Raw genomic sequence first — 25,076 nt, forward strand, 5'->3', positions numbered from 1 at the left:
TCAAGTATTACCTTGGGCGACAGTAGAAGCCAAAAAAGTGGCCACAGCTCTAATTCCTTCAGTATCCCAATTGCTTAACATGACTGCCTTTAACGCGTGTACTACATGTGGTACGAGTTCTTTAGCATAAATGCTCATACGGAATGCCAATAGAAGTTTTTTAACAAGGTCTAAGTAAATACACTATTATTAGTTTACCAACTGCCATTCGAAATATTAAAAAACTTACGACTTTTTGACAATCGTTTAACATTGAAGCTTCTTAATTTGCTGTTGTTCAAAAATAAAATAAATTGCTCCAAGTGGGCTTTTTGGACATCAAGGGATGTCTTTTTCCATATTTCGAAGTTTAAAACGACATAGCGGTAAGCTAAAGGATTGTTTATAATTGAATTTCTATTGATATGTAAGAATTAGTCTTTTTATGATACTTTATTACATCAAAGCACATGAAACTTACTCTAAATTTTTCACATCTTTTCCAATAAAAACAAGTAGCAATTCAAACAATTCTAATGTAATGAGATCACGCTTTTGCTTCAAGAGATATGCAAGTATCTCATATCCATGACATCTTTCCATATCTGCAGAATTGCGCCATGAAAAACGAATAGTTTCTAATAAAAATGCGATTGATTTGCATAAAGTCTTTGAAGTCTGTAAAAAAAAGTCCCTTTTAGTCTTTTTTTTTTTAGCTTCAAATAGATTATTTTGACAGCTTACCTGCGAATTCTCTATAAGCTTTAAGGCGACTGCACATCCACCAATTTTCCAGATAGATTCATCCAAGCCAAAAGAGTATGCAACTACAGGTTCACCCACTAAATAGCCCATACTTTTAGGTCTATAAACAGCAATGTCCAATTTAGGCACAGCTGAATTCAAAATCATTCGAGAATTGCTAATTTCAGAAACAACTTTTTGCTGAGTTGCTGTGCTAATACCTGTTAAGGCTAGCCCACTATGAATTCCCTCGGACAGTGCATTATTTGCAAAGAACGCAAATACAAATTTGTTTTCTGGAATAGATTGAAAAGCGCTTCCTCCAAGAATGCTAATCAGTAATTGTTTATCGCTACTATTGCTACGTCGTCCTTTCGACATATTTCGAAGGGTCAAATAAAGAGTTGTTGTGGCTTCATATGTTTGAAACTGCTCCAATGAATCTTGAAACAAAGATTTGTATCGTGGCCCCATATTAAAATACATATTGATTGTCTCTTTTTCAATGGTGTCTAGTATGAGATATGTAGGGCCTAAGTTCCAAATGAGATGATACTTTTTATTCGCGTTCGCCTGCGCTGACGTGCAGCCAATAGCGGCTCTAAGAGAGAAAGATGTTGTTGACTGTGGGATATACGGACAGGACACTTTCTCAATAAAGATACCATTGACATACATACTGATTGAGCTTAGTCTAGAAGCCAACCGAGATCTGTTATGAACAAGCACAAGATGATACCAATATCCGACTTGAAATTCAAACGATTTGAAAAGAATAGGCTGCTTCGAATAACTAGACTGGATAAGTAGCATCTTTGATTTAGCATCGATAAAAACTCTGAATGTCTGTTGCTGGTCATTCCAGATACTAAAAAGTGAGAGACTGGATAAATCGTTCTGCTTTTCGATATGTAGCCAAAATAAAAGTGTATATCCTGGATTAGGAGGCGGAAAGTCAGCAAGTTGTGGAATTTCAAGACATGCATTAGGATTATTGAATTGAATAAATCCTGGCCATCGACTACCAGAGGCACCATGTAATGCCAAATCCAAAAGATACTCTGCCGAACTATCAATACTGCTAATATTAAACTTTTTAAATATATAACGAAGTTCATTAGAGCTGATGCCCATATTCATCAAATTCTTAGTGATATTGACAAGTGTCTCTTTAATGTTTCCTTCTTCTGTCTGCTGCTCCTGCTTCTCAGAGAGTAGTCTTTGAAACAAAGATAAAATGAGCCCACTCCGATTCATTTTGACTTGATTTCCTGTGTTTCCCTGTGATAAAGCAAGTAGAGCACATAAAACGGATTGAGAAAGCTGTACGTGTGCTGAAGCTATCTGCTGAAGACGAAGGACAACAGGCATAATTTCCGGATTCACAACAAATATGCTTGAGTTCTCTAAAGTCAATTCAATACGTCTGTTAATGTCTTGTTCTTTTGATTTATCTTGATCAGTAACAAATAACTCTAGTATCATCTCGTTTTCGACAGCAAAACTGAACAGGATACCAAATATACGTTCTGCTATATGTCTTTGAGAAAATGCGCCTGTCAAGGTGATAGCATTCTCGACTGTTTCATATCCTACGTCTTTCATAAAATAATGTTTATTGACTTCATGTTGATGCATAGATTCAGCTAAGACGGAGAAAACAGTCTGCAGTACCAAAACAGTCTTGTCCTGTACTACTTCTATATTGATAGGGTCATCGCGAGAGTACTTTTCTGGTTCTTCAAAAGCCCCCTCTAGGGCAACAATCATGGATACTAAGCTGACAAACCCTCCCTCTCGTCTAAATGCATCACGACTTGACGAATCTAATTTAAATAGTTTTTTAACTGTCATCAGCGCTTCAAGACGAAGATCAAGATCATCTCGAGGAATGCCTTGAATTGCCTCCATAACCCCACTAAACATTCTGGCTGTTCTTCTAGTGTAGATGAGTAAAGCTGGATGCAAGAAAGAAAGAAAAAGTGCTGAATAGAGTTTCAAATAACTGTATCTTCCTGACTTTAAAAATAAATGTAAGGACTTTTCTCAAATTTACAGATTGTAGTTAGTTTTAAAGCATGGTGGTACAATGATAATACGTTATTTTAAATATAAACAATGTGCAAAAAAGCAGCAGTAATGCACAACCTTCGTTTTTTATGCTTACTAAAATCAAGATAGAGTAAAAAGAGATTAATTAATGGGATATAGATTTTCTTAATATAGTTTCTAAGTAGGACATTATAAAGTGAATAACATTTAATCTTAAGAAAAAAAAAAAGGTTAATTCTATTTCTTGGATTGTCATTAATATTACAAAAACTGTCTGATTTTAAGAAAATATCAAAGATTAGATATTTGACGTAAATGATGTGAATTGTTTTTGCATACTAATTTTCAGATGCTATGACAGTTTATGAAAGCTACCTTAATATCAAAAACTATGCTGACAGCAAAGAGAAGAATCGTAATCATTTGGCTTATAAATCTGAAAACGCTTTACGATAATCGTCAACAGATATTTTTTTTGAACATACTAAATGCGTGAATCAGGCAATTCATTTTTAAGCTCGTTCTACGTGAAGCTTGGCTGAGGTTGGTTTAACTTAAAGAAGGGCTGATTATCGTATCACATTCTAGAAGGCACGAGTGGCATACCTGTATAATCCTGCATTAGATTAAATCTTCAAACACAATAATGAAGATAATCTTGCACCTGGAACTGTATTTCGAATTTATCCTAATATAATGTAAAAAAATTTCTTCAATATCAAAACTACTGAGAATTTAGAAATGTTCATTTTTTTACTAAGAACTTGCTTCTGAACACAGTATCAAATAACACTATCATTAAAAAATTACTGTATTTCTTTCTTTATAACTAATTATATTTGGGATTAACATTTTTAGTTTTATTATTCTGCTGTCTCTGAATTCTTGTTATCTTCAAGTTGAGCCAATCATTACTTTTAGCTACTGTTGGGTCATCCAATGAGATTTTATCTGATCTTGTTCGTATTCAAGTATGTATGTAGCCTTTAAACAATACAGCACTAATTGCAATTCTCAAAAGTAATAGGATATTTCTAATGTAGATATAGTTAAGTAACGTATAGCTTGTATATTACAGTAAAACAGCTACGCATCCCTCTAGTTCAATTAATTGGTACCTCAGTTTAAGCTTACCACATCGTATTTTTTATGCAAAAAAAAAAAAAAAAAAAAAAAAAGTGACTAAAAAAAGGGAAAGTTTTTTTTTTTTTTTTTTTTTCTTCTTTCCTGCAATGTCTGAGATTTTGGAAGAAACAAATTTTGATTATATTATCTTAGGAACTGGTTTAGTTGAGTCCATTTTGGCAGGGTAAATTTATTCAAGCTATCTGTAGCAACAAATTAATAAAAACAATAGAGCCCTTGCTCGTGTTGGCAAAAAAGTACTTCATCTCGACAGCCGTCGAAATTATGGTAGTAATTGGAGTGTGTTTGGTTTCAGAGAAGCAGCCCAGTGGCATTTTGATAGAAGCAAAGCTCGTAAGCAAAATATGTGTTTTACAAAGGAATCTCTATTAATATGTTGGTTTTAATAGACGAACCAATGCAGTTAGGTATTATTATATTTGATGTCAAACACTCTCAAATTTAATAAAACGACATAGAATATACATCAAGAGTTGAGTATAACAAGCAGTATGTTTCCAACTTTAGAAACACAGAATTTAAAATATATACCACACTTCTCTCAAATGAGGAAAAAGAAGATATAAAAACAAGAGCTGCAGAAGGATCCCTAACAAAAGAATCTTTAATATCACTTATACCTAACGTTGATAAGAACTTACTAGTGGAATTTACTAAAAGCCTAGACAATGAAGATCCATATGAAACACTTTATCAAATGATAATTTTCGAAAAACTGTTAAAAGCTTCAAGATCCTATAATTTGGATACAACGCCGAAGTTATTGCATTCACGCGAAGAGTTAGTTGAAGTATTGATTCGTAGTGGAGTAGGCCGCTATTTAGAATTCAAAAGCGTAGATGATATTTATATGTTTGATAAAATAGCAGAGCAGCTAGAAAAGGTAAAGAATGCATGCTTTACATAAAACAATACTAAAACATCTTACTAGGTTCCAGGCTCAAAAGAAGATGTATTCACCAATAAATCAATCAGTTTAATAGAGAAGCGAAAGCTAATGAAATTCTTAACTTATGCTATGGAACACAATGGCGAAGATAGAGAGCTAGAAGGTAACAATAGTCTATGTTAATCAAAATCAAAAGCGTAGTATTAAACTTTAAAGACAAGACATGTCATACAGTAAGTTTTTGGAGGAGAAATTTAAAATATCAGACAAGCTTTTAGATGCGATTATCTATGCCATTGCACTTGTTGATAAAGATGGTAGGTAAGTAATCTTAAATCTAGGGCAACTTACTAATAAAACAATGTATGCAGCTTCGGTAAAGCATGGCCTTGATTGCACTCATAAATTTGTACAATCTATTGGTCGTTTTGGAAAAGGTGGCTATCTTTGTCCACTTTATGGTGGAGCTAGTGAGATTGCTCAAGCATTTTGCAGGTAATAAATCTTCTTAAAAAAATCATACTTGTTTATATTAAAAAAGAAATTAGAATATGTGCCGTTTATGGTGGCATTTATATTTTAAACAGTCCAATAGATAAAATATTGGTTAATAATGAAACAAACGAATGCACAGGTCTTGTAACGAAGGAAGGGCAAGAGTATAATTGTAAAACATTGATTTCTGGTATCGACTATTTACCTTTAACTTGGCTACCAAACGGTGGTGATTTTGGCACTTGGGTATCGAGAGCAATAGTGATAACAAATCATCCTTTAAAAGATACAGAAGATCATGACGCGTTAGCCTACAGTATCTTCCCTCCTGGTAGCAATGCCGGCAATGTAGATTTTCCAATTTATATAATTCATCAAAGCCAGGAGAGTGTAGCTTGTCCAAAAGACCAATGTAAGGAACTTTACGTGACAGTGTACATATGTTTGTTCTTTTTCTTAAAAATATGTCCATAGACGTTACATACTTTTGGACGACCTCTCAAAATGAGGGTGTACTCAAAAATGCTTTAGAGCTTTTATTGAAAAAGAAAAAGGAAGATGGAATAATTGAACAATATGCAAACTGCATTTTTAGTATATTTTACGACCAACGCATTCGATCTACAAAAAATTTGGAACAAGTCTCAAATCTACCTAGAAAGGTAATCCCATGTAGTGATCCTGATATATCGTTGGACTTTCAAACTGCTACAACGGAAGCAATCAAGCTCTTTTATCAATGCGAAGGAAAAGATGGAGATTTTATGCCAGCAGTAGAAAATGATCCCGAGAATGAATATCAATAAACAGTTTTAGTGCTTTCTCTTATTTTATTAAACATAAGAACATTGTTTGGTATATTAATTTACTAAAAAGAACATGTATACTATTTGGAGAGCAGCAATCGTAAGCAAAAACCACATGCGTCTTTTGCGTTGAGGATTCAGAGTAGAGGGTCCCGCGGCAGCATCTGGTAAAATTACATATCTCATTGAACGGAGCTAAAGCTAGTATGTCAGCAACAGTCGTCTTTCATTCCTTTTTGCACTTACCAAGAAAAAACTGACGGAAAGACTTGTATAAAAGAAAACAAACCATGAGACGTAACCTTTACCTTCCAACAATCTAATAATGTCCGTAACAATAATGCCAACAAATTTATAGCCATAGTAGGATAGTAGATCAAGCATAGATGCTTCAAATGGTATACTTAAAAAGTAACAACCCAAACGAGTATAAACAATTTCCCAAAACACTACGGCAATTGATGTAGAGACAGCGATGTATAGTAGCTCTGGGTGAAATCTATGCAAAACATCAATATCCTACAATCTATTATCGAAAAATGAACTTACTTGCTCTCAAGACCAGCAGTTAAACCACAAAGTAATACATATGTAACAACAGCCATTACTTTAATAATTATTAGTCAAAGTGCTTTCCTATAGCAATTTTTCCTTCTCACCTGGAATATACAAGTCAGGCGAGTTCAAGTCTTCTCTTGGAGATTTGAATCCTTCACCTTGACCTGTTTCTGATCTCATGAGCAAGCGGTTCCAAGACTAGATATTGATGAGCTCCTGGGTTAATTTATTTGGAATAGCTTACATGATTTCTCCAAGGAAATAACAAAAGTCTCAATTTACTGCTAACATAAGAATTACTGACGTTGAAATAATGCCTTAGTGCAGGCAAGTTCACCCATCTGTTAAACTAAAAAATACTTGAGTATAGCGTTTTTTTCAATTTTCTTTCTTTGCATGTACATTTTTTTCCATGTAAGCGGACCCTTGTGCCATAGCTGTACCAGCAAATTGCATGCCCATTTGAGCAGCAGGATCGTTAAAATTGAATTGACTATACAAATTATTTGTTTGATGCAAAGGCTGAGGAGTATAAGCATTAGGATTATATGCCTGATGTTGTTGCTGTTGCTGTTGCGGCTGTTGCATCATTGGGTTCTGGTCGTATTGATAGGTTTGCTGAGATGGTGCAGCTTGCTGAACAGCAGGTCCAAAATCGGGAATTGGGTGCTGAGGAACTGGGTGTTGCAAAGGAGGAGGAGACTTGGAAGGTATTCCGTAAGCTTGATTCGAATACTGATAGTTTGGATTTCCTCCTGTTGAATACATTTGTGTAAGATATAAAGAGAGTACATGACGCGCTGAAAAAAAGCACTTTCATATACTAGTGTCGGGGATTAAATAGTACACTTAAATACTTTTCATTGGATAGTTTTTATGTTATATAATTCGTCTTTTGATAAGCTGATGTGGATCATTGAAAATGTCTTGAATATTAGGACTATAAATTATAGGTATAGATCAACGCACCAATACGAAATCATTACCATATATAAAATTTATATTATTTATGAGGCAAAAATCAAAAAAAGCTTAAAAATTGATATATTATTGAAAAACAAAGCCTTTTAAATAGTAATTAGTTGGAAGCTAATCCAGCAATTTCGAAAATTAAAATTACAAGGCAATCTAATTATTCTCAGTAGCTTACTTGAGGAAAGATCTTTTTCTTATAAACAGATGACAAAAAGAGTTTTTTTAATGATTCCTGCTGTGTATTTATATATACTTGGGAAATTGTATTGGCGAGATAGTGGAGAGGCAGAATGGGCTTCTTTTTTTTTTTTTTTTTACATATGACATTGTTTTTTAATTAGCAATTTGATGAGAGAGTTTTCCTGCTTAAGCATATCTAACGATGATTTAATAAGCTGTATTTGTACCACCTATTAGTTATCACTACACAAGGTTGCTCTTAATGTTTATTATTAAACTTTTAAACCATTTCGGTTTCAAAGTAACAGCTTATAAGAAAATTGCTAATACAATACGCGTTGATAAATGCTCTTTTTTTTTTTTTTTTTTTTTTTTTTTTTTTTTTTGCTTCCTGTTATTTCTTTTATGGTATATCAAAGTGGCATATCCTGTCTTTTAATAAAGCTTGTTAGTCATTTTGTACAAGCATTTATCAGTTAATAAGGGCTGAATTCCTTTGAAGATTTAGAGGAAAGCTATTGTTTTTATTTAACATACTGAATTCCGCATAGAAGCACGCGGCACTTCCGTTTAAAGAATAAAACCATTTTTTAAAATGTAAGTAGAAGATTAACTGCGAAGCACAAAGGTTATAGAGTTTGATGTTTTTTTTTTTTTTTTTTTTTTTTTTTTTTTTTTTATTATTATATAGGTAGCTAATCATCGTTTATGTGCTTTCTTACACAGTTTACACTTCTTCTATGTTTTGCATTTTTTTTATATCTTTTCTCTCACACTTATCGAAGTAGTAGTTTTGATAATGGCGAAAATATTATTAGATGACAGCGTCGTCGCTTAAGATACAGTGGCACTTTTTCGATGTTGTAAGGAAAAGCTAACGATTGATAGATTCGGAAGAGAATGTTCAAAACCCCTTAAATAAATACTCTTTAAAACAGTGAAAACAAAGCCAAAAAAAAAACTAATAGTATGTTGATTAACACAGCAAGTCTTTTGTTAAAAATTAATATAATTTTTAAAACATATGTAAAAATGAAGAAGTCATTTGCATGGATATCTGAGGCGATATTTATGGCCAAAAATAAATTAATAGTAACGTAATATCTAAACACCAACTATGGAAAACTTGGCGTTTCATTGTACGGATAGTCAAAACCCTGGGTTTAATTTAGGTGGTGTGTAATGCTTCATAAGAATGCCTCACAGGAACAACCTTAAAGTTGCTGGGGTTCACTAAAAACAAAGTAAAGAAAAAATGTAAGTTTAGACTACTGGAATTTTGTCTTTTAATAATAGCGTATTTCTGCCGCTAATAATTGATAAGATTAACATTAGCTCTGTTAGTAAAGGCAGGTTTTGATGGTTAGACTTCGGCATATTTAAATAATGCATATATTGTTTACGCAAATTAGTTTTGCTATGCATATATAAATACTGTTACAAAAGGTATTTATTAAAAGCTTTCACTTGATCTAAAAGTATAAACAATAAACAGGCAGATAAAAAAAACTATGACTAGCTTACTAATGTGACCAGCATTTGTGGAATATATTCTATACCGAAATCCGTTTAAATATGAGCCAAATTTTTCAATATTCCTGAAAGCCATAATTATAGTATATTAGGGTAAATAAACACTCTTTTTACTTTGTAACTTTTAATTTGTTAAAATACCCAATGACAATTATTGACCCTCCACCAATACGGGATAAGTTTTATGCAGAAAGCTTGGGTATTTCTTCAGAGAGAAGTAGCAAAGAACAAACAGTAGTCTCTGATTGTACAGTTATACATGAAAAAGAGGATTATATAGATGATCTTCATTTATATTCTATAAAGGTTGCTAAATATTTTCTGTGATTATAAGAATTTCTAATCGTTTGTTTCTTAGGATAAATTATCTTTAAAAAAAAAGTGGTTCCTTCTAATAATAGTTGCTTTACAAGGATTTTTAGGGCCAGTAACGAGCTCAATATATGTAAAACAAGTAAAACACATATTCTTAATAGAATCGTAACATGTCGATATTAGATCCCTGCAATCTCGCAAGTGCAACGATCCTTTAATGCATCCAGTATCACCATTAACACCACAATATCGCTATATGTATTTGTTATTGGCTTAATGGTACGACTTCTAAAAATCAAATAAAATATACTAAAATATATTGTTATTAGCCATTATTTTGGGCTACATTCTCAGAAAGATATGGCCGTCGTATTATATATGTACTATCAACTACTTTATATATTGCCTCAACTGTAGGCTGCGCTTTATCAAATAATGTTGGCTTGTTTATTGCAATGCGTGCGCTTCAAGCAACAGGAGCAAGTGCTACTCAAGCAGTAGGTGCGGGGTATGTCTTGTTCTTTTTTTCCCCAAGATCCTTTCTTACATTTGTCTATAGCACTGTAATTGACTTATTCGATATTCATGAACGAGGTAACGCAATGGGATTTTTTCTTCTTGGACCACTTATAGGCCCAGTTATTGGTCCAATAGCTGGTGGATACATCAACGAATGTAAGGTTTTTTTTTTTTTTTATTTTCATTATTTTAGACAGCTTCTAAAATATAAATGAGTATAGATGTTGGATGGCGATTTATATTTTGGACATTATGCGCTTTAGGAAGCCTTATCCTTATATTCATCGTGTTTTTCTTACCAGAGACTTCTGCTTCTATCCTTAAAAAAAGGAAATTATTGGCCAACAATGAAAAATACAAACATCCAGAAACATTATTAAGAAGTATGTCTAAGCCATTCATCTTCCTTACTAAACCGGTTGTTATATTCGCTACAACGCCTTACTCAATTGCATATGGATTCATGTATTTTATGATTGCAAGCTTACCTCATCAACTGTCTATACACTATCACTTTACGAGTTCTCAGATTGGACTTTCCTATTTAGCTAATGGCATTGGAAATGCTGTAGGGGCATTGGTTTCGGGTATTTTGTCTGATCGTATTTTGGTTAAAAAAAGAGTACCAGAGGCTAGATTAGGAATTATATGGCTGGGTATTATCCTTCTTCCAACAGGAGAGCTAATATATGGTTGGTGTGCGCAATTTGGTATACATGTTGCGTTTTGTTTATTTGGGCTATTCATATGTAAGTCAAATGAAGAAAATCGCCAAAAAAATTTTTTTTTGATTGTGTGACAAAAAGTAGGACTAGGCGTTGGTTTGGTGCAGACACCTAGCAATACATATATATCAGACATATATCCGCAATATGCAGCTTCAGTGATGAGCACCGCCAACCTTTTAAGATGCTTGTCAGCTGGGTTTACTCCTCTTGTAGCACCAAGTTTAATTCGCACTATAGGCAACGGCTGGTCAATGACAATCCTTGCTATCATAAGTGTACTTAGTGGTATTTGTGTCTTTGCTACTCAAAGATACGGATCAAAATGGAGAGAAATGAATAAAGGGTTATAGTTAAATATCTAAAAGCTTTTTGTCAAAAAAAAAAAACCAACCATGAAAGATCCCAGTGAATTAAAAAATCAGTGACACACTTAGTTCAATTTTCATTTAATAATTTTTGTAGGCAGTTTTATAATTGATAAGACGTAATGGTGCATTTACGAAGCTATTTTTAAATTATATATGCGATTTGTATGCTTTAAGGAGTGAGCTTTTACTGTTTGATCAATATTTCATGAACCATAACTCATATTGCTACTAAATTCACGAGAAATATCCTTGCATAGCAACATTTTTTTTTATCAACTTTATCACTTAGGATTGTGAGTATCAATGGTTGATGCTCGATAGAAAGCAGTAGAATATTATCATGACCAACTATATTAGAAAGTTAAAATAATCCGAGGTTTGTTTCCTGGAATGAATAATATAAATTCTATGAACCGGTTCATTTTACTGGAACAACTCTCTCTTTTCTTTTCTTTATTGCCTTGCTACAATGGGATTTTTCTTCTCTCTTACAACTATTTGCCTATTTACAAGCTTCAATTTTGCCACAGTACTAAGTGAAAGTAGTTTCTTAGCATTGAATGTCACAGAGCAAAAAATAATTAGCAACATTCCTACACACATAGTCAAATTTAAAGCCTCAGCTGTTGGAAATAATACAGGTAAACTATAAGCTATAGGACGTATTCAGAATCATTATATCTATATTTATTCGTAAAATACATTAGAGTTTGTAGCAACTTCCTTTGTTAGCCAGCATTATAAAACTTTTCAAGAAAATATAAGAAGCATATTGAAAGGCAAGCATGTAGTAATGAGTGATTTATTCCAAGCAATTGAAGCAGACATAAACCTCAAATCTATGAAGGATATCGTTGTTGGTAAAAGTTTTAAAGCAGTTTCTGGATCATTCCACCCTCAATTTGTAAATTACCTCAGTAATCTAGACGCCGTTGAATTCGTCGAGCAAAATCAAATCTATAAAGCTCCCTTCCTTGCTAACAACAAACAAAAGATACCCTACTCTAGTAACCTAATAAAAAGTGACTACTTGGCTATCAACCAAAAACGTAACTTTGTAACACAGTGGAATGTACCCAGTTGGGGCATTGCCCGTATCAATCACCGTGACCTTCAAGATCTTACGCTTTATACTGTTGAGGAAGCCGCAGGGTATATAACAAAATCAATTACCTTGAGAGAGTATTCACATTATTTTTGTAGAGCTGGCATCCACGTATATGTATTAGACTCAGGTATACAAGAAGACCATCCAGATTTTGAAGGTCGCGCGCATACAGAAGCCAACTTTATTACTTATGAAGATTCTGGAGACCATTCTGGTCATGGTAAACTGTTATATAACTATAAAAATAACATAATGTTTAGCTTTACTTTAAGGTACACATGTTGCTGGTATAATAGGAGGAAATATTTTTGGTGTCGCAAAGAAGACCTTCATACATGCCATCAAAATACTTGATCGTAATGGAGACGGAACAACCTCTGCCTTACTTCAAGGTTTGAATTTTTTTTTATGATATTTTTATTTACATGCATTTTTATAAGTAGCCATCGCTCATATTGCCCAATTTCATGAGCCTAGCCGCAGTATAGTAAATCTATCGCTAAGTGGACCACGATCAAAATCTATTGACGATGCGCTTTCAATGCTTGTTGAAGATCACAGTATACCTATTTTCGTTTCAGCTGGTAACACTGGGGATGATGCGTGTGACTATTCTCCTGCGGCTAACCCTGATGTCTTTGCTGTTGGTGCATCTGATAGTGGAGACAATATTCCGTCATTTTCATCTTTTGGAAGTTGTGTTAGTATGTATGCTCCTGGAACAAACATTACTAGTACTTGGATTAAAGATAGCGCTTTAACTATGGATGGGACAAGGTAAGAATGATTTATATTATGTTATCTTAAATAGTTGACTAATACAATTTACTTACCCCAGCATGGCCAACCCACATGTCTCTGGTATAGCTGCTATGCTTATGAGTAAAAGAATCTTCCAATCACCTCATGAATTGTATGGTATTTTAAGAGCCATGGCTACACCAAATACTTTAAAACCACAAGATAAAGCAAGTGGGGCATTACTTGCTTATAATGGACCCAACGCCCTATAAAAAAGCTTTTTATCTTTTCAATAAAAGCCTAAATCCTAAATAGTATTATAACTTAATGTAGTCATATTGTTTTCACTTTTAATTTTACAGCGGTATTTTTTGCATTAATCACAAAATTAATCTCAAACCCCTCCCCTTTATGCAAAGCATTTAATTGAAAATAATCATTATTCTACTTTTCATTTGCTTACTTGCTTTTATCTTTAAGAAGATTTTAAATGGTTTTCCTCTCTTCCACAGTCTCCAATTGTAAAATACAAAATATTTATTTAAATTTATAAATAACAATATATAGCTCAACAAAATGATTCCACTGATGATTCACTTATTGATACGACTATTTATGGTTCTCATTGGGCATCAATGGACATACCGAGGTAGACCTTATCTCTAAATTATATATATACATATATCATTTGTTATATCTTCTAAACTTTACTCTTTGTACTGAATTCATGAAGATATGCTCTACCAGAGGTAAAAATAGATTAAATATTCAAAAAACAATGGCTAATATTACATTGCTTAGAGTGATATGCCTTCAAGTAAATATTAATTAAAATGATAGACGAACAGTATTGATAAATATTTCTATAGGAGTTGCTTACCAATTAATTAAAGATGAAATTGCTGTAAGGAAAACAAAAAAAAAACAGCTTCGTAATAAACTAACAACTTGCATATTAACCTAGTTGGATGGTAAGCCTGCATTAAACCTTGCTACATTTGTTACTACATTTATGGAAGAAGAAGCAGAGAAGTTAATGGCTGAAAATTTGTCCAAGAACTTTATTGATTTTGAAGAATATCCTCAAACAGCTGAAATTTCTGTAAGTAAAATATAAAAAGAACAATCTAAGCATTGCATTTTTACATTGACCATAGGACCGCTGTGTTAATATCATCGCACGATTGTTTAACGCTCCTTTAGATAACCCCAACGCAGAAGCAGTGGGATGTTCGACTGTTGGCTCATCTGAAGCTATTATTTTAGCTACTTTGGCTATGAAACGGAGGTGGCAGAATTCTAGAAAAGAAAAGAATTTACCTTCTGATCAGCCTAATTTTATTATGGGAGCTAACTGTCAGGTTGCTTGGCATAAAGCAGTAAGGTATGCAATTTTTCTTACATTAGTTTCAATCAAGTGCTGAATGGTAGCTTTATAGGTATCTCGACATTGAGGGACGTGAAGTCAAATGCACCGAGGACAGTCTTTGTATGAACCCAAAAAGAGCTGTAGAGCTTGTAGATGAAAATACAATTGGTATTTGTGCTATATTGGGTTCCACTGTATGTAACAGACTACTCTTATGAGCTTGTGCTTTTAAATAACCATTCTTTTAGTATACCGGTCATTATGAGGATGTGGAGACACTCGGGTAACCTTTTTAGACGAGAAAGTGCAAATCAAATGGTTGGGACATTGGAATCCATGTTGACGCAGCTAGGTAATACTATATAGAATACCCGTACAGCAGTAGCTTATTATCATTAAATAGCGGAGGATTCATCGCTCCATTTATTATCCCTGAACTAGCTTGGTAAATTAGAAAAGTTATACTTCAAAATAAGTTGCTTATTTTTCTCTTAAATATAGGGATTTCAGAATATCTCGCGTTCATTCTATTAACGTATCTGGTCATAAATATGGTTTGACTTATCCTGGTATTGGATGGGCTTTGTGGAGAGATCATAAATACTTGCCGCAAGAGCTTGTTTTCAATATTAACTATTTAGGTTCAGATCAGGTAAAGGTTAAATGATATAGTAGCAATAGCAACAAATGAACTAATAGCTGCTTGACAAAGGCTTCATTCACATTCAACTTTAGCAAGGGGGCTTCTAACGTTATTGCTCAATATTATGTTCTTATTCGCCTCGGAAAAATAGGCTTTACCAAAATCATGACTAACCTTGTCAAAACTGCAGATTACTTGGCAGATAAATTAGAGGAAACAGGATTATTTACGATCTTAAGTCCTAGGCATGGAAAAGGTATCCCTCTTGTAGCATGTAGCTTGAAAGATAAGGAAAAAATATATGACGAAGTACTTAATTTATAGTATCCTATTATGGGAAACTTATCTAATGCTTTTTTTAAGTTCGATCTTGCAGCAAAGCTTAGAGAACGTGGATGGATTGTTCCTGCTTATACAATGGCTCCAAATGCTGAACATATAAAGCTTCTTCGTATAGTTGTTCGAGAAGACTTTTCATTTAATAGATGTGAGCTTTTGCTTCGCGACATATTAGCTGCCCTAGATGCCCTAAATACTTGGAGCGAAAAAGAAATGAAAAATCATCGGTAGGTTTTTGAATGCCATCCAACATGTATCTTGATTAATATTTTGTATAGTAATGAGCGCAAAACTGGAGCAAGGCACAAAAACCGTGCAAGCTTTCAGCAAAGATATAAAAAATATCATAAAGATAAAGTCTCTTCTCGTGATAAGCGAAACGCACCAGGCATTTGTTAATTATGTAGTTTTGTTAACATTATGCTTTTATAAATGAGTTGTAGTAAATAAAAGGATAATCTATTTTTATCTATCATTTTACTTGCATAGTTAGACCTATATATTGCTAAAGGTTACGCATAGAACATGTCTCATTTTGAACTGAATCCCCTAATAAATGTTATATTCTCGGCTTCTTAGTAAAAGCTAGTATAATTATAACTTAAAAGTATGAATGTTAACCCGAGTGTCCGTGCAAAGCCACATGACTTATACCAATGTATATCGTTTTGTCAACATTCCTTAATTATTTATAGTGTCTTAAATTTGTCACTTCTTTATGATTCCAATGTGCTTATCCAATATGGCTACTAAGTTAAGTCATTAACCTATACTTTGATACTGTTGAAAATGTTTTTGATAGTAAGGAATAAAACTAAATAGAGGATATACTTGAGAACTTTCTTTTCCTAGTATTTATATTTTGGGGAATTTATATGACTGAATTGTTTGTGTACTTATACTTCTATTAATGCATTTTTCAATCTCTTTATTGCTTATTTTATAAATGCTTGTTGATAAAACACATTTTATGATTCGATGTGTTTTATTCAATAACAAACTGCTTTGTTCATAAAAACAATAGTAAAAAAACAACTCAAAAGGATTGGAATAAATAATTGCTTTATGTAATGATATATGTCCAAAGCTTGCGTGCTCTTCATAGTATAAATATTACTATGTAAAATTTGTGTTTATCTACTTTTTAATTGTGCTGAGTTCTTGGTCATGTACTATATATGATTATGCAGGCCAATTCATAATCACATAAACTCCTACTTCCCAAAACTAATACACTTGGGTAAGAATGCAGATGCTCTTCCCCTTTGTGATCCTAACATCTCCTTAGTACCCATCTATCATTAAATCAAATAACTTTCTGTATACTATAAGCTATCTGGTTTGCTCGCTAGCAGTTCATTTTTCATTACACTCCTTTCCTCAGTGGCACTGTCTCCTTTCAGGCGCAAAAACTTATCCATCTTCTTGATGTTGAACTTTATCTTTGGAGATATCTTATAACTGCAGCATCTGCAAAAACAACAAAAAAATTCTATGGGATCAAGTACGAAAAGAGTAAAAGGAAAGTAAACAGGGAAAGGCATGGGATCTTCGATAGTAGTCGGCATTTGTAACTTGCGACACATATCAAGACATTGTATAGCATGTTTCTTGGAGGTCAGGATGCTTGGTACAGGGCTTTGGTCGGTCACCAGGCAGCCAACCAAAAACTCCAACGGATACACCTGCTACGTTCAGAATAGGACATGGTACAGTACTTTTACTGCTGTATTTTCCAAAGAATTGAGAAAGTTTTCTGATAAAGTGTAAACTTAGAACCTTTGAAATGAGAAACATTTTATTGGTCAATTCAGAAAATATAATTGAATTGATGAGAAAATAAAGGCAGTTATTAGGAATGACTTTTTTATAACTCATCTTATTACAGCTTAAAAATGATAATGGCAATAAATGTTCATTTGGAAGACCTCTTTTTTGAAGGTTTCAATAATTTTGAGGAGCAGGTAGCCGATATTTATACTTGCTTGATGTCAATCATGCGAGGAACAATTGATGATGAAGCAAGTAACAAACAAAATACGAATGAAAAGAACGAAAAAATCGGAATACAAGGTTTTTCTAAAAGCTTTGCAAGTAATAGTGCAACAAATAATATTTCCGAAAAGTCAATATCTTACAGATCATACACTGACAAGCAAATTGTCGATTTTATCCCTTCGATGATTAAGATGGTTCTCATAAAGGAGACCGCGTCAAGGACAGACTATGTACTTTCTACTGCATATCGTTTTCAAAATATATGGAATGGGAATCAAGGAGTTTTTTATATGAAGGAAAGGAATTGTTCTAAAAAGATGTGTTAGAAGTGGAGCGCACATTGCTTATTATAAAACTTGCTGACAATTTTGCACTCATAATTTTAGAATAGATGAGAGAAAATTTAATTCAAAAGCATCCAAACATTTCTATGTACAAAACTCAATTTTATTATCCCCAAATTTAGAGCTATTTGTTTTAGGGTTAAAGAAACTAGAAAAACTTTCGGGGCATATTAATCCAGACGAAACTCTCTTAACAAGTAAAAGCGCATTTCGATCACGACTAGATGATAAAAACGGAGGCTTTGAAGAAAGTGTTTTTAACCTTCAAGCTGACTTCCAAAGGCTAGTCAAACTTGCGAAAACTGAGATTCTGAAAAAAAATAGGGGGAATGAGGGATACCTTCTCTCTTCAAGCAATAATGCAGAATAAAAGACATTAATTAATCAAAAAAAGTTCATTTTTAGGTAATTTTACTTTATTTATAATTTTTTTTGGGAAAATATTAGCCGTGTATAAACAAAAGTCTGAGTATTATCATTGACTGATTCTAGTAATAATAAGAACATGCATCTTACAGCCATCTTTTAACGTAAGGCAACCCACAGTGTATGACTGCATCATGTACATACAACTAAAGGCCTGTGTTGTTATAAATACTATCATTGGCTCATGCTATTTGATCAAAGATCTTCATATATATAGGCATTCAAGAGCAAACCTATGATATGTACTTTTCTAAGCAAAACATTTGTGCTATTAAAATGTCAAAAAAGAAACAATAGACAGTTTTAGACAAAATATTAGATCTAAATAAAAAAAAATTAGAGGCTTCTTTTTCTCTAATCCTCATCAGTATTAGCAGTACAGTCTGCGCGTGTTCCGCTCTGTTTAGGATAGGGGGCTTTTAGGTAAAATTAGTATAACAACAAAGATAAAGAAATACTGTTAGAACTTGGTATCTCTTTATTAAGTTAAGATAACTAAGATTGAATATGATAAATTCTACATGTAAAAAGTGAGAGTATTTATAGACATGATACGGATAAAGAATTAGGACAGATTTATGATCAATTCGACAGAATAGATGATTACTATTTCTAATTATTAGTTTAGCCTGTTCCTAGCTTGTATTGTCAATTATGCTATTGGGATGGTTTCAGATAACTCTGGATGTAGGACTATTTAAGGAGACGGTACGGATGAATATAAAATCCTCTAGTTCCGTGATTGGATATTATGGCTAATAATAATATCTCAGTTAGGATAAAGGTTTACATGACTTAATGATGATCCGGTAAGTAATTGTCATTCCTTATTCAACATGCTCATATCATCAATAAACTATATTACAACCACGCCATACGTTTGACTGTGTGAAGTTAATATGAATAAAGCTTAATATAAAAATCTAATCAAAGTCTTTTATTGATCTGTGTTGGGAATAATGTTATAAATGATTCCAAAGTTATGTCAACATATTATTTAGGATCATATGAGATTCCTTTTACTAAAATAAAGTGACTATAATCTTATGTATCCTTAACAGTTCCAAGTCAACCGTCCAATGGTTACAAGCTAATGGGATGAACTACATTGACGACTGGCCAGCTCAAAGTCCTGATCTTAATCCTATTGAGCATCTTTGGCATCATTTGAAGTTGAAGCTATCGTTATATGACAAGAAAGGCAAAGGCGTCCATGAATTGTGGGAAAGAGTTGAAAAGGAATGGAATTCCTTTGATAAAGAAGTTTGCAGAAGGTATATTGACACTATGCCTGCACGTATTAAGGCAGTAATCGATGCCAAAGGTGGATCTACTCGGTATTAAGTCATCTATAATATAATAAAAGTAAAGGGAAAAATCTCTAAAAATAAACCCACAACACTTCTATCGCTTTTTCGGACTGTTAAATAATAATCTGAGCTTAAAACTTTTATGATATGTAATAGACAGTACAACAAGTATGTCATAAAGTTTTTGCATGATCTAAGTCGCTGTGTATGCTCACAGAGGCTAAAAACTGAAAAAATATCTGACGTTTTTAGAGTTTTTTCACCCACTGTAGCTTATTAATACTGTTTTCATATCGAGTTATGAATGATGGATACATCATCAACAATTTCGAAATTTATTGCTGTGGAAAAAATTCTTTTCTGCAAAATATCGACAACTCAAGGATCCCTCTGATTACCAAACCAGGATCAATATCCCTAAGTTTCGCCTCCTTTTGTTTTGGAATGCGAATATGCTTCTCCAAGCACGGACAGTTTGGTATAGAGCACTTAATCTCAGGTTGCCCACTATGAAATCTCTTTGCCACCTCCAACTAGCTGACAGTGCTCAATGTCGACTATGTCGACTTTGTGAAGATTCAATTGAACATTTTCTGGTATTTTGCCCCCTCAAGCTTACCATATGGAATTCTATCCTGAGGACATGGTATCCTGAGTTAAACTTATCATCAGAAGCCCTATGTCGATTCCTCCTAACACTTGTACCTCCACGTACTCTTCCTCTTACTCAATTGCAGCGTTTTCTTACAGTGGTCTCCACCTCCTTATGGTATATATGGTATTTCTATTGGCAATTCGTCCTTCAAGGAGTCCCTTTTCATGCGAACACAATCATTTGAAAGATTTTATCTCAAGTTTCAGTGCTAACAAATCAACATCCATTACTGGAATAATCACCTTGTTTACTCTGTCATCCTCTGCACTATGCTTCCATATTCCCTTATTCCCTGAAAATACAGTGCGTTGCAAAACCCGGACACAAAAATTAAAAAACCATGCAAATCCCTATACAGTAGGTGGAAAAATGGTCCGGATGTTTTTATAATATTCACAAATATTACTGTATCTTTACCAAATCTCAATCAAATTAAACGAAACAAACATTATTTTGAAGAGAAAACATTACTTTATTTGTAGTAAAAATTTGAAACGTCACATAAAATTGCAAAGAGAGCCACAAAAGATCAAACATTTCAGCAACATCCGGACCATTTTTCCGGGTGCCCCTTAATATCTGTTAGTAGTCCGTATATCCCCCTTTTGCTTTAATAACAGCTTTGATTCTATCCAGCATACTGTCTATATACTTTCTACAATCATCTTTTGTAAAAGTCGCCCATTGTTCTTCAATTCGATCCCATAGTTCATGAACGCCTTTAGCCTTGGTTTCATACGTACTTAATTTGAGCTTCAGGTGATACCGAATGTATTCAATCGGGCTTAGATCTGGGCCCTGAGCAGACCAACTGTAAACAGACTTGCTTTCGAAGTTGTTTTCTTCAAACCAAGCTTTTTTAACCTTCGACGTATGTTTTGGATCGTTATCCTGCTGGAAGTAAATAGTTTTAGGATCATAATTGTAGTAATTTAGGGTATCCATTAGCGTTGTATCTGATTTATCCAAGAATAAAAAGGAACAAGAGAGGACGAGACTCGATAAAGAGATTGTTTTATTTAATAAGAAAATTGTACTCTATTTATACTTTTCATACACGGATAATATTTCATGCCATGGATTAATAATTAATGAGTATGATATAGCTGATGACAAATAGATAAGGGTTACGTGTTCTTCTATTGTTATATTTGTCATTGAATACTCGTATATGATTGACTGCGGCTGACTGTGATTTAGTTCCTGGATTTAATATAGTTTAACCGTGCAATTACGCAGCATCTTATCCTTAATGAAGATTATCCGAATTAACCTGTAGCTTGTCTATTGGATACATTTACATGTAGCTTATTAATACTGTTTTCATATCGAGTTATGAATGATGGATACATCAGTATCCAATATATGTACATGATCCTCTTTCTTCATTGTTCCATCATAAATATGACAAGCATACCCAGGACCATCGTATGTAATACAACCCCACATCATAACGCTGCCTCCACCTCCTTTTACTGTCAAGTCAAGATGGTGGAATCGAAGCTTGTCATCTGGCCTCTTCCAGTAGTACTTCACACCGTCCGATCCCCAAACGTTTACCTTGGTCTCGTCAGAGAATACCATACGACGCCAATCATCTTTTGTCCAGTCCTTGTGGACGTTGGCCCATGCAAGTCGCTTTTTCATATGAATAGCCTTTAAAAAACAGCTTATGCTTCTTGATACGGGCTGTTATAGGTAGACATAATAAAATAATAAATTATGCTATAAACCAAACATCTCCAACACTAGCATAGTTGAATCATAAAGATCTGACGATGAATTATATCATAAAGAGTAATGAATGTCTTGCATATATAATACCAACTTGTTATAGTAATGAGTCTTTGCATAATCTCTTTTATGATCCAATGTATTAAGTTGCATTGAGACTATGTATGTCAGAATAGAATATTGTTTTTCTTGCATAGTAACTTTATTGATCTAAACGAATGATTGAGAAATAATCCTATCGATAATCCGATTGGTGCCTTAATAGCTCCTGTTGTCTCCATTATTAGGTTTCAGTCTTTCTGTACTTATTTAGTAACCGAGTTTACTCAAACCCAATAACCATTCAGGAACAAAATACAAGTGCCGTCTTAAACAACGATTCCATGGATGACTATTTATAAATGCAACACTAGTAGCTTAGAACAACGATTTATAATATAATTATACAAGATAAGATTCCATGGAACAAGATATGATGACAATGCCCCAATCCAGAATGAAACATCAAGAAAGAACCAATTGATTTAACTCAATCGTCCCCATGAATTATCATTCAAAAGAATATAAATATTCCACCTAAATCCTGATTGAAAAAAGGACAACTTTAACTTGGATATAATCAAGAATAAAAAGTATCTCAAAGTAATTATCGTTTTGGTGCTTTTTTATTTCTTTTTATCTTCGTCTATTACACAGGCATGGGATCCCATCGACTTTAAGAGTTTTAAGCAAGCAGAGTAGCCAATTGCGCATCCAATGTCACATAAATATCGTTGTACATCCTTCCCCGTCTTTAATTTACCTGTTATGACTGACCGTCTGATGTAGGACTTGGTGGTAGCAGTAATTTCGGACTTACGGCCTGATTTAAGAGGCCTCATGTTTGGAAACCATTTTCACTTATAGTCGCTGATGGTGCTTTTCTTCACTCCAGGCACTCGTTCTATGATTGTTGAGTAAGGGTGACCAGATTTGAGTAAGGATTTGATGTTATTTTGTACATCCAAAGGCAAAGAGCGAACCATGTACAGTAGCGGACAAAACTGGTGCACAAAACTTTTTTTCAGCTATAAGCTACCATTACTTGCTCATTACAGTTGCAATATCTATGAAACTATATCAGATGGAAGGCGTACTAAATGTTGCAAATTGTGCAAAGTTTAATCATTGCATTGCCAAAAATGAGGGAGAACCAAGCTTTTATTTATAAGAATAGATATTTTTAAAAAAATCATAAAAGTGATTAAAACCTAAAAGTTCGTATAATTGCCTCGTCTTTTGATAACAGCAGCAATTCGTTTTGGCATGCTTTCATAGTATGGCTGCATATCACTTTCAGTAAAAGAGTTCCACTCTTTATCAATTCTTTTCCAGAGATCGTCTATGCTTCTTGGTGTGGTATCGTATTGAGACAGCTTTGACTTTAACTGTCGCCAAACATGTTCAATAGGATTTAGATCGGGACTTTGTGGCGGCCAATCTTTTAATACCGATATCCCATTATCAGATAACCAGTTAGTGGTATGCCTTGACTTGTGCTTTGGGTCATTGTCATGTTGAAACAAAACATCACAATGTTTCAAACCATAATATGCTAGGCTTTCTTGATACGTAGTAGACAAAATATGGGTGTATAATTTTGAATTCATTGTGCCATCATATACTCGACAAGCATATCCTGGTCCTCGAGATGTAATACAGCCCCAAAGCATAACAGATCCGCCGCCATGCTTCATTGTTTGATTAACATGAAATGATCGCCAAGGTTGATCGACTTGCTTCCAATAGTAGCGTATACCATCGGCACCCCAAACATTGATTTTGGTCTCATCGCTGAAGATCACAGACTTCCAGTCCTCTACAGTCCATGATGCTTTGTCGCGACACTACTTCAATCGCTTTTTCTGGTTTGTATAGCTGATGAAAGGCTTGTACTTCTTAATTCCAGACTTGAAGCCTATCTTTCTAAGAAGCCTTCTGACCGACCGTTTGCTAATACTGTATCCTAAGGACCTCAAAAAGAGCTGAGCATCAGAAGCTGTGCGTAAGAGTCCTTGTCGAAACTTTAGACGGATGATTGCATTAGTTATTTTTTTAACTACGACTGGTCGACCACCACGGTTACGAGCCTTGATGTTCTTTTCTTCCTTTCTTATCCTGTTGATCGTCCATTTAGAGACTCCTGTTGTTCTAGAAATATCCATTGTCGTACGACCTGAGCGTATTCCAGATTTCACAGCTTCTCTTTTATCGTTGCTGATTTTTTTGGGCATAGGGTGCTGGTACTTTGTTAAAATGAATAGGGTAAAAATAAGAAGTAAAATTCATAGAGAGATACAAATTAGGCAAGGTTTATATATTTTTTAAAAGCTATTGGAATGCACTAGTGTATTATAAAATTTTACAGCAAACTAGAAAGAAATGGGTAGATTTGAAAGAAGGCTAGACAAGTACTACATTTTTGGCGAAAATTGAAATATTCAAAAAATCACTAAAAATGACCTTATTCCTGAAGGATGTCCGGCACAGTTCCGGTTTACCTAGCATAATGCATATTTTAGACTGCCTTTCAGATGGTATATGCCACAAATGTCGCAGACATATAGCGGAGATGCAATGCTGATTTTAATTTTTGTGCACCAGTTTTGTCCGCTACTGTATATATAAAACAGCAATAATAACGAAAGAAGAAGAAAGTATGCTAAATCAGCAAAAAAATGTAGGTTTTTATATTTTTTTTTGATTATTAATATAAATCTAATGTATTATCAATCATCTAAAACGAACGTGACGGCTTCTGAGTCAGCAGCATTGAGTAATCTGGGAAATTAAAATTCTTTGGGGCACCCGGAAAAATGGTCCGGATGTTGCTGAAATGTTTGATCTTTTGTGGCTCTCTTTGCAATTTTATGTGACGTTTCAAATTTTTACTACAAATAAAGTAATGTTTTCTCTTCAAAATAATGTTTGTTTCGTTTAATTTGATTGAGATTTGGTAAAGATACAGTAATATTTGTGAATATTATAAAAACATCCGGACCATTTTTCCACCTACTGTAAATCGTCCTCTAGTGGAGCTTTTAATTCGAAATTTCGCTCAAATATAGTGTAACTTATATAGT

General features: G+C 33.7%; 9 protein-coding genes across 9 annotated transcripts; 5 read left to right on the top strand and 4 right to left on the bottom strand.

Annotated features, from left to right (window-relative positions):
• RO3G_16112 (uncharacterized protein) lies at positions 1-2,649 on the bottom strand (the record flags this gene model as incomplete). The annotated part of the gene is made up of 5 exons (XM_067670696.1): positions 1-170; positions 230-396; positions 461-657; positions 724-1,235; positions 1,404-2,649. The coding sequence occupies 5 exons, from the start codon at positions 2,647-2,649 to the stop codon at positions 1-3; spliced, it is 2,292 nt and encodes a 763-aa protein (XP_067526797.1).
• Positions 2,650-4,007: 1,358 nt separating this feature from the next.
• RO3G_16113 (uncharacterized protein) lies at positions 4,008-6,111 on the top strand (the record flags this gene model as incomplete). Its single annotated transcript, XM_067670697.1, has 9 exons — positions 4,008-4,084; positions 4,133-4,254; positions 4,380-4,804; positions 4,853-4,973; positions 5,027-5,043; positions 5,089-5,131; positions 5,182-5,305; positions 5,359-5,717; positions 5,780-6,111. The coding sequence occupies 9 exons, from the start codon at positions 4,008-4,010 to the stop codon at positions 6,109-6,111; spliced, it is 1,620 nt and encodes a 539-aa protein (XP_067526798.1).
• Positions 6,112-6,165: 54 nt separating this feature from the next.
• Positions 6,166-7,437, bottom strand: RO3G_16114 (uncharacterized protein; the record flags this gene model as incomplete). Its single annotated transcript, XM_067670698.1, has 6 exons — positions 6,166-6,306; positions 6,358-6,610; positions 6,661-6,718; positions 6,771-6,867; positions 6,914-7,018; positions 7,072-7,437. 6 exons carry the CDS (start codon positions 7,435-7,437, stop codon positions 6,166-6,168), a joined length of 1,020 nt encoding a protein of 339 aa, XP_067526799.1.
• Positions 7,438-10,127: 2,690 nt separating this feature from the next.
• On the top strand, positions 10,128-10,395 carry RO3G_16115 (uncharacterized protein; the record flags this gene model as incomplete). Its single annotated transcript, XM_067670699.1, has 3 exons — positions 10,128-10,180; positions 10,232-10,266; positions 10,385-10,395. 3 exons carry the CDS (start codon positions 10,128-10,130, stop codon positions 10,393-10,395), a joined length of 99 nt encoding a protein of 32 aa, XP_067526800.1.
• A 1,733-nt stretch (positions 10,396-12,128) lies between these two features.
• RO3G_16116 (uncharacterized protein) lies at positions 12,129-13,408 on the top strand (the record flags this gene model as incomplete). The annotated part of the gene is made up of 6 exons (XM_067670700.1): positions 12,129-12,147; positions 12,214-12,439; positions 12,491-12,615; positions 12,692-12,787; positions 12,977-13,172; positions 13,234-13,408. The coding sequence occupies 6 exons, from the start codon at positions 12,129-12,131 to the stop codon at positions 13,406-13,408; spliced, it is 837 nt and encodes a 278-aa protein (XP_067526801.1).
• Positions 13,409-13,626: 218 nt separating this feature from the next.
• On the top strand, positions 13,627-15,886 carry RO3G_16117 (glutamate decarboxylase; the record flags this gene model as incomplete). Its single annotated transcript, XM_067670701.1, has 13 exons — positions 13,627-13,657; positions 13,704-13,785; positions 13,870-13,885; positions 13,938-13,953; positions 14,006-14,040; positions 14,101-14,238; positions 14,294-14,520; positions 14,576-14,699; positions 14,754-14,788; positions 14,909-14,950; positions 15,007-15,157; positions 15,473-15,714; positions 15,766-15,886. 13 exons carry the CDS (start codon positions 13,627-13,629, stop codon positions 15,884-15,886), a joined length of 1,260 nt encoding a protein of 419 aa, XP_067526802.1.
• Positions 15,887-19,056: 3,170 nt separating this feature from the next.
• RO3G_16118 (uncharacterized protein) lies at positions 19,057-19,599 on the top strand (the record flags this gene model as incomplete). Its single annotated transcript, XM_067670702.1, has 2 exons — positions 19,057-19,064; positions 19,317-19,599. 2 exons carry the CDS (start codon positions 19,057-19,059, stop codon positions 19,597-19,599), a joined length of 291 nt encoding a protein of 96 aa, XP_067526803.1.
• A 1,889-nt stretch (positions 19,600-21,488) lies between these two features.
• RO3G_16119 (uncharacterized protein) lies at positions 21,489-21,867 on the bottom strand (the record flags this gene model as incomplete). Its single annotated transcript, XM_067670703.1, has 2 exons — positions 21,489-21,504; positions 21,638-21,867. The coding sequence occupies 2 exons, from the start codon at positions 21,865-21,867 to the stop codon at positions 21,489-21,491; spliced, it is 246 nt and encodes an 81-aa protein (XP_067526804.1).
• A 1,337-nt stretch (positions 21,868-23,204) lies between these two features.
• RO3G_16120 (uncharacterized protein) lies at positions 23,205-23,690 on the bottom strand (the record flags this gene model as incomplete). The annotated part of the gene is made up of 1 exon (XM_067670704.1): positions 23,205-23,690. One exon carries the CDS (start codon positions 23,688-23,690, stop codon positions 23,205-23,207), a length of 486 nt encoding a protein of 161 aa, XP_067526805.1.
• Between the last annotated feature and the right edge of the window lie 1,386 nt (positions 23,691-25,076).

This window comes from Rhizopus delemar, genomic scaffold, assembly GCF_000149305.1.
Source record: "Rhizopus delemar RA 99-880 supercont3.18 genomic scaffold, whole genome shotgun sequence".
Lineage (NCBI taxonomy): Eukaryota > Fungi > Mucoromycota > Mucoromycetes > Mucorales > Rhizopodaceae > Rhizopus > Rhizopus delemar.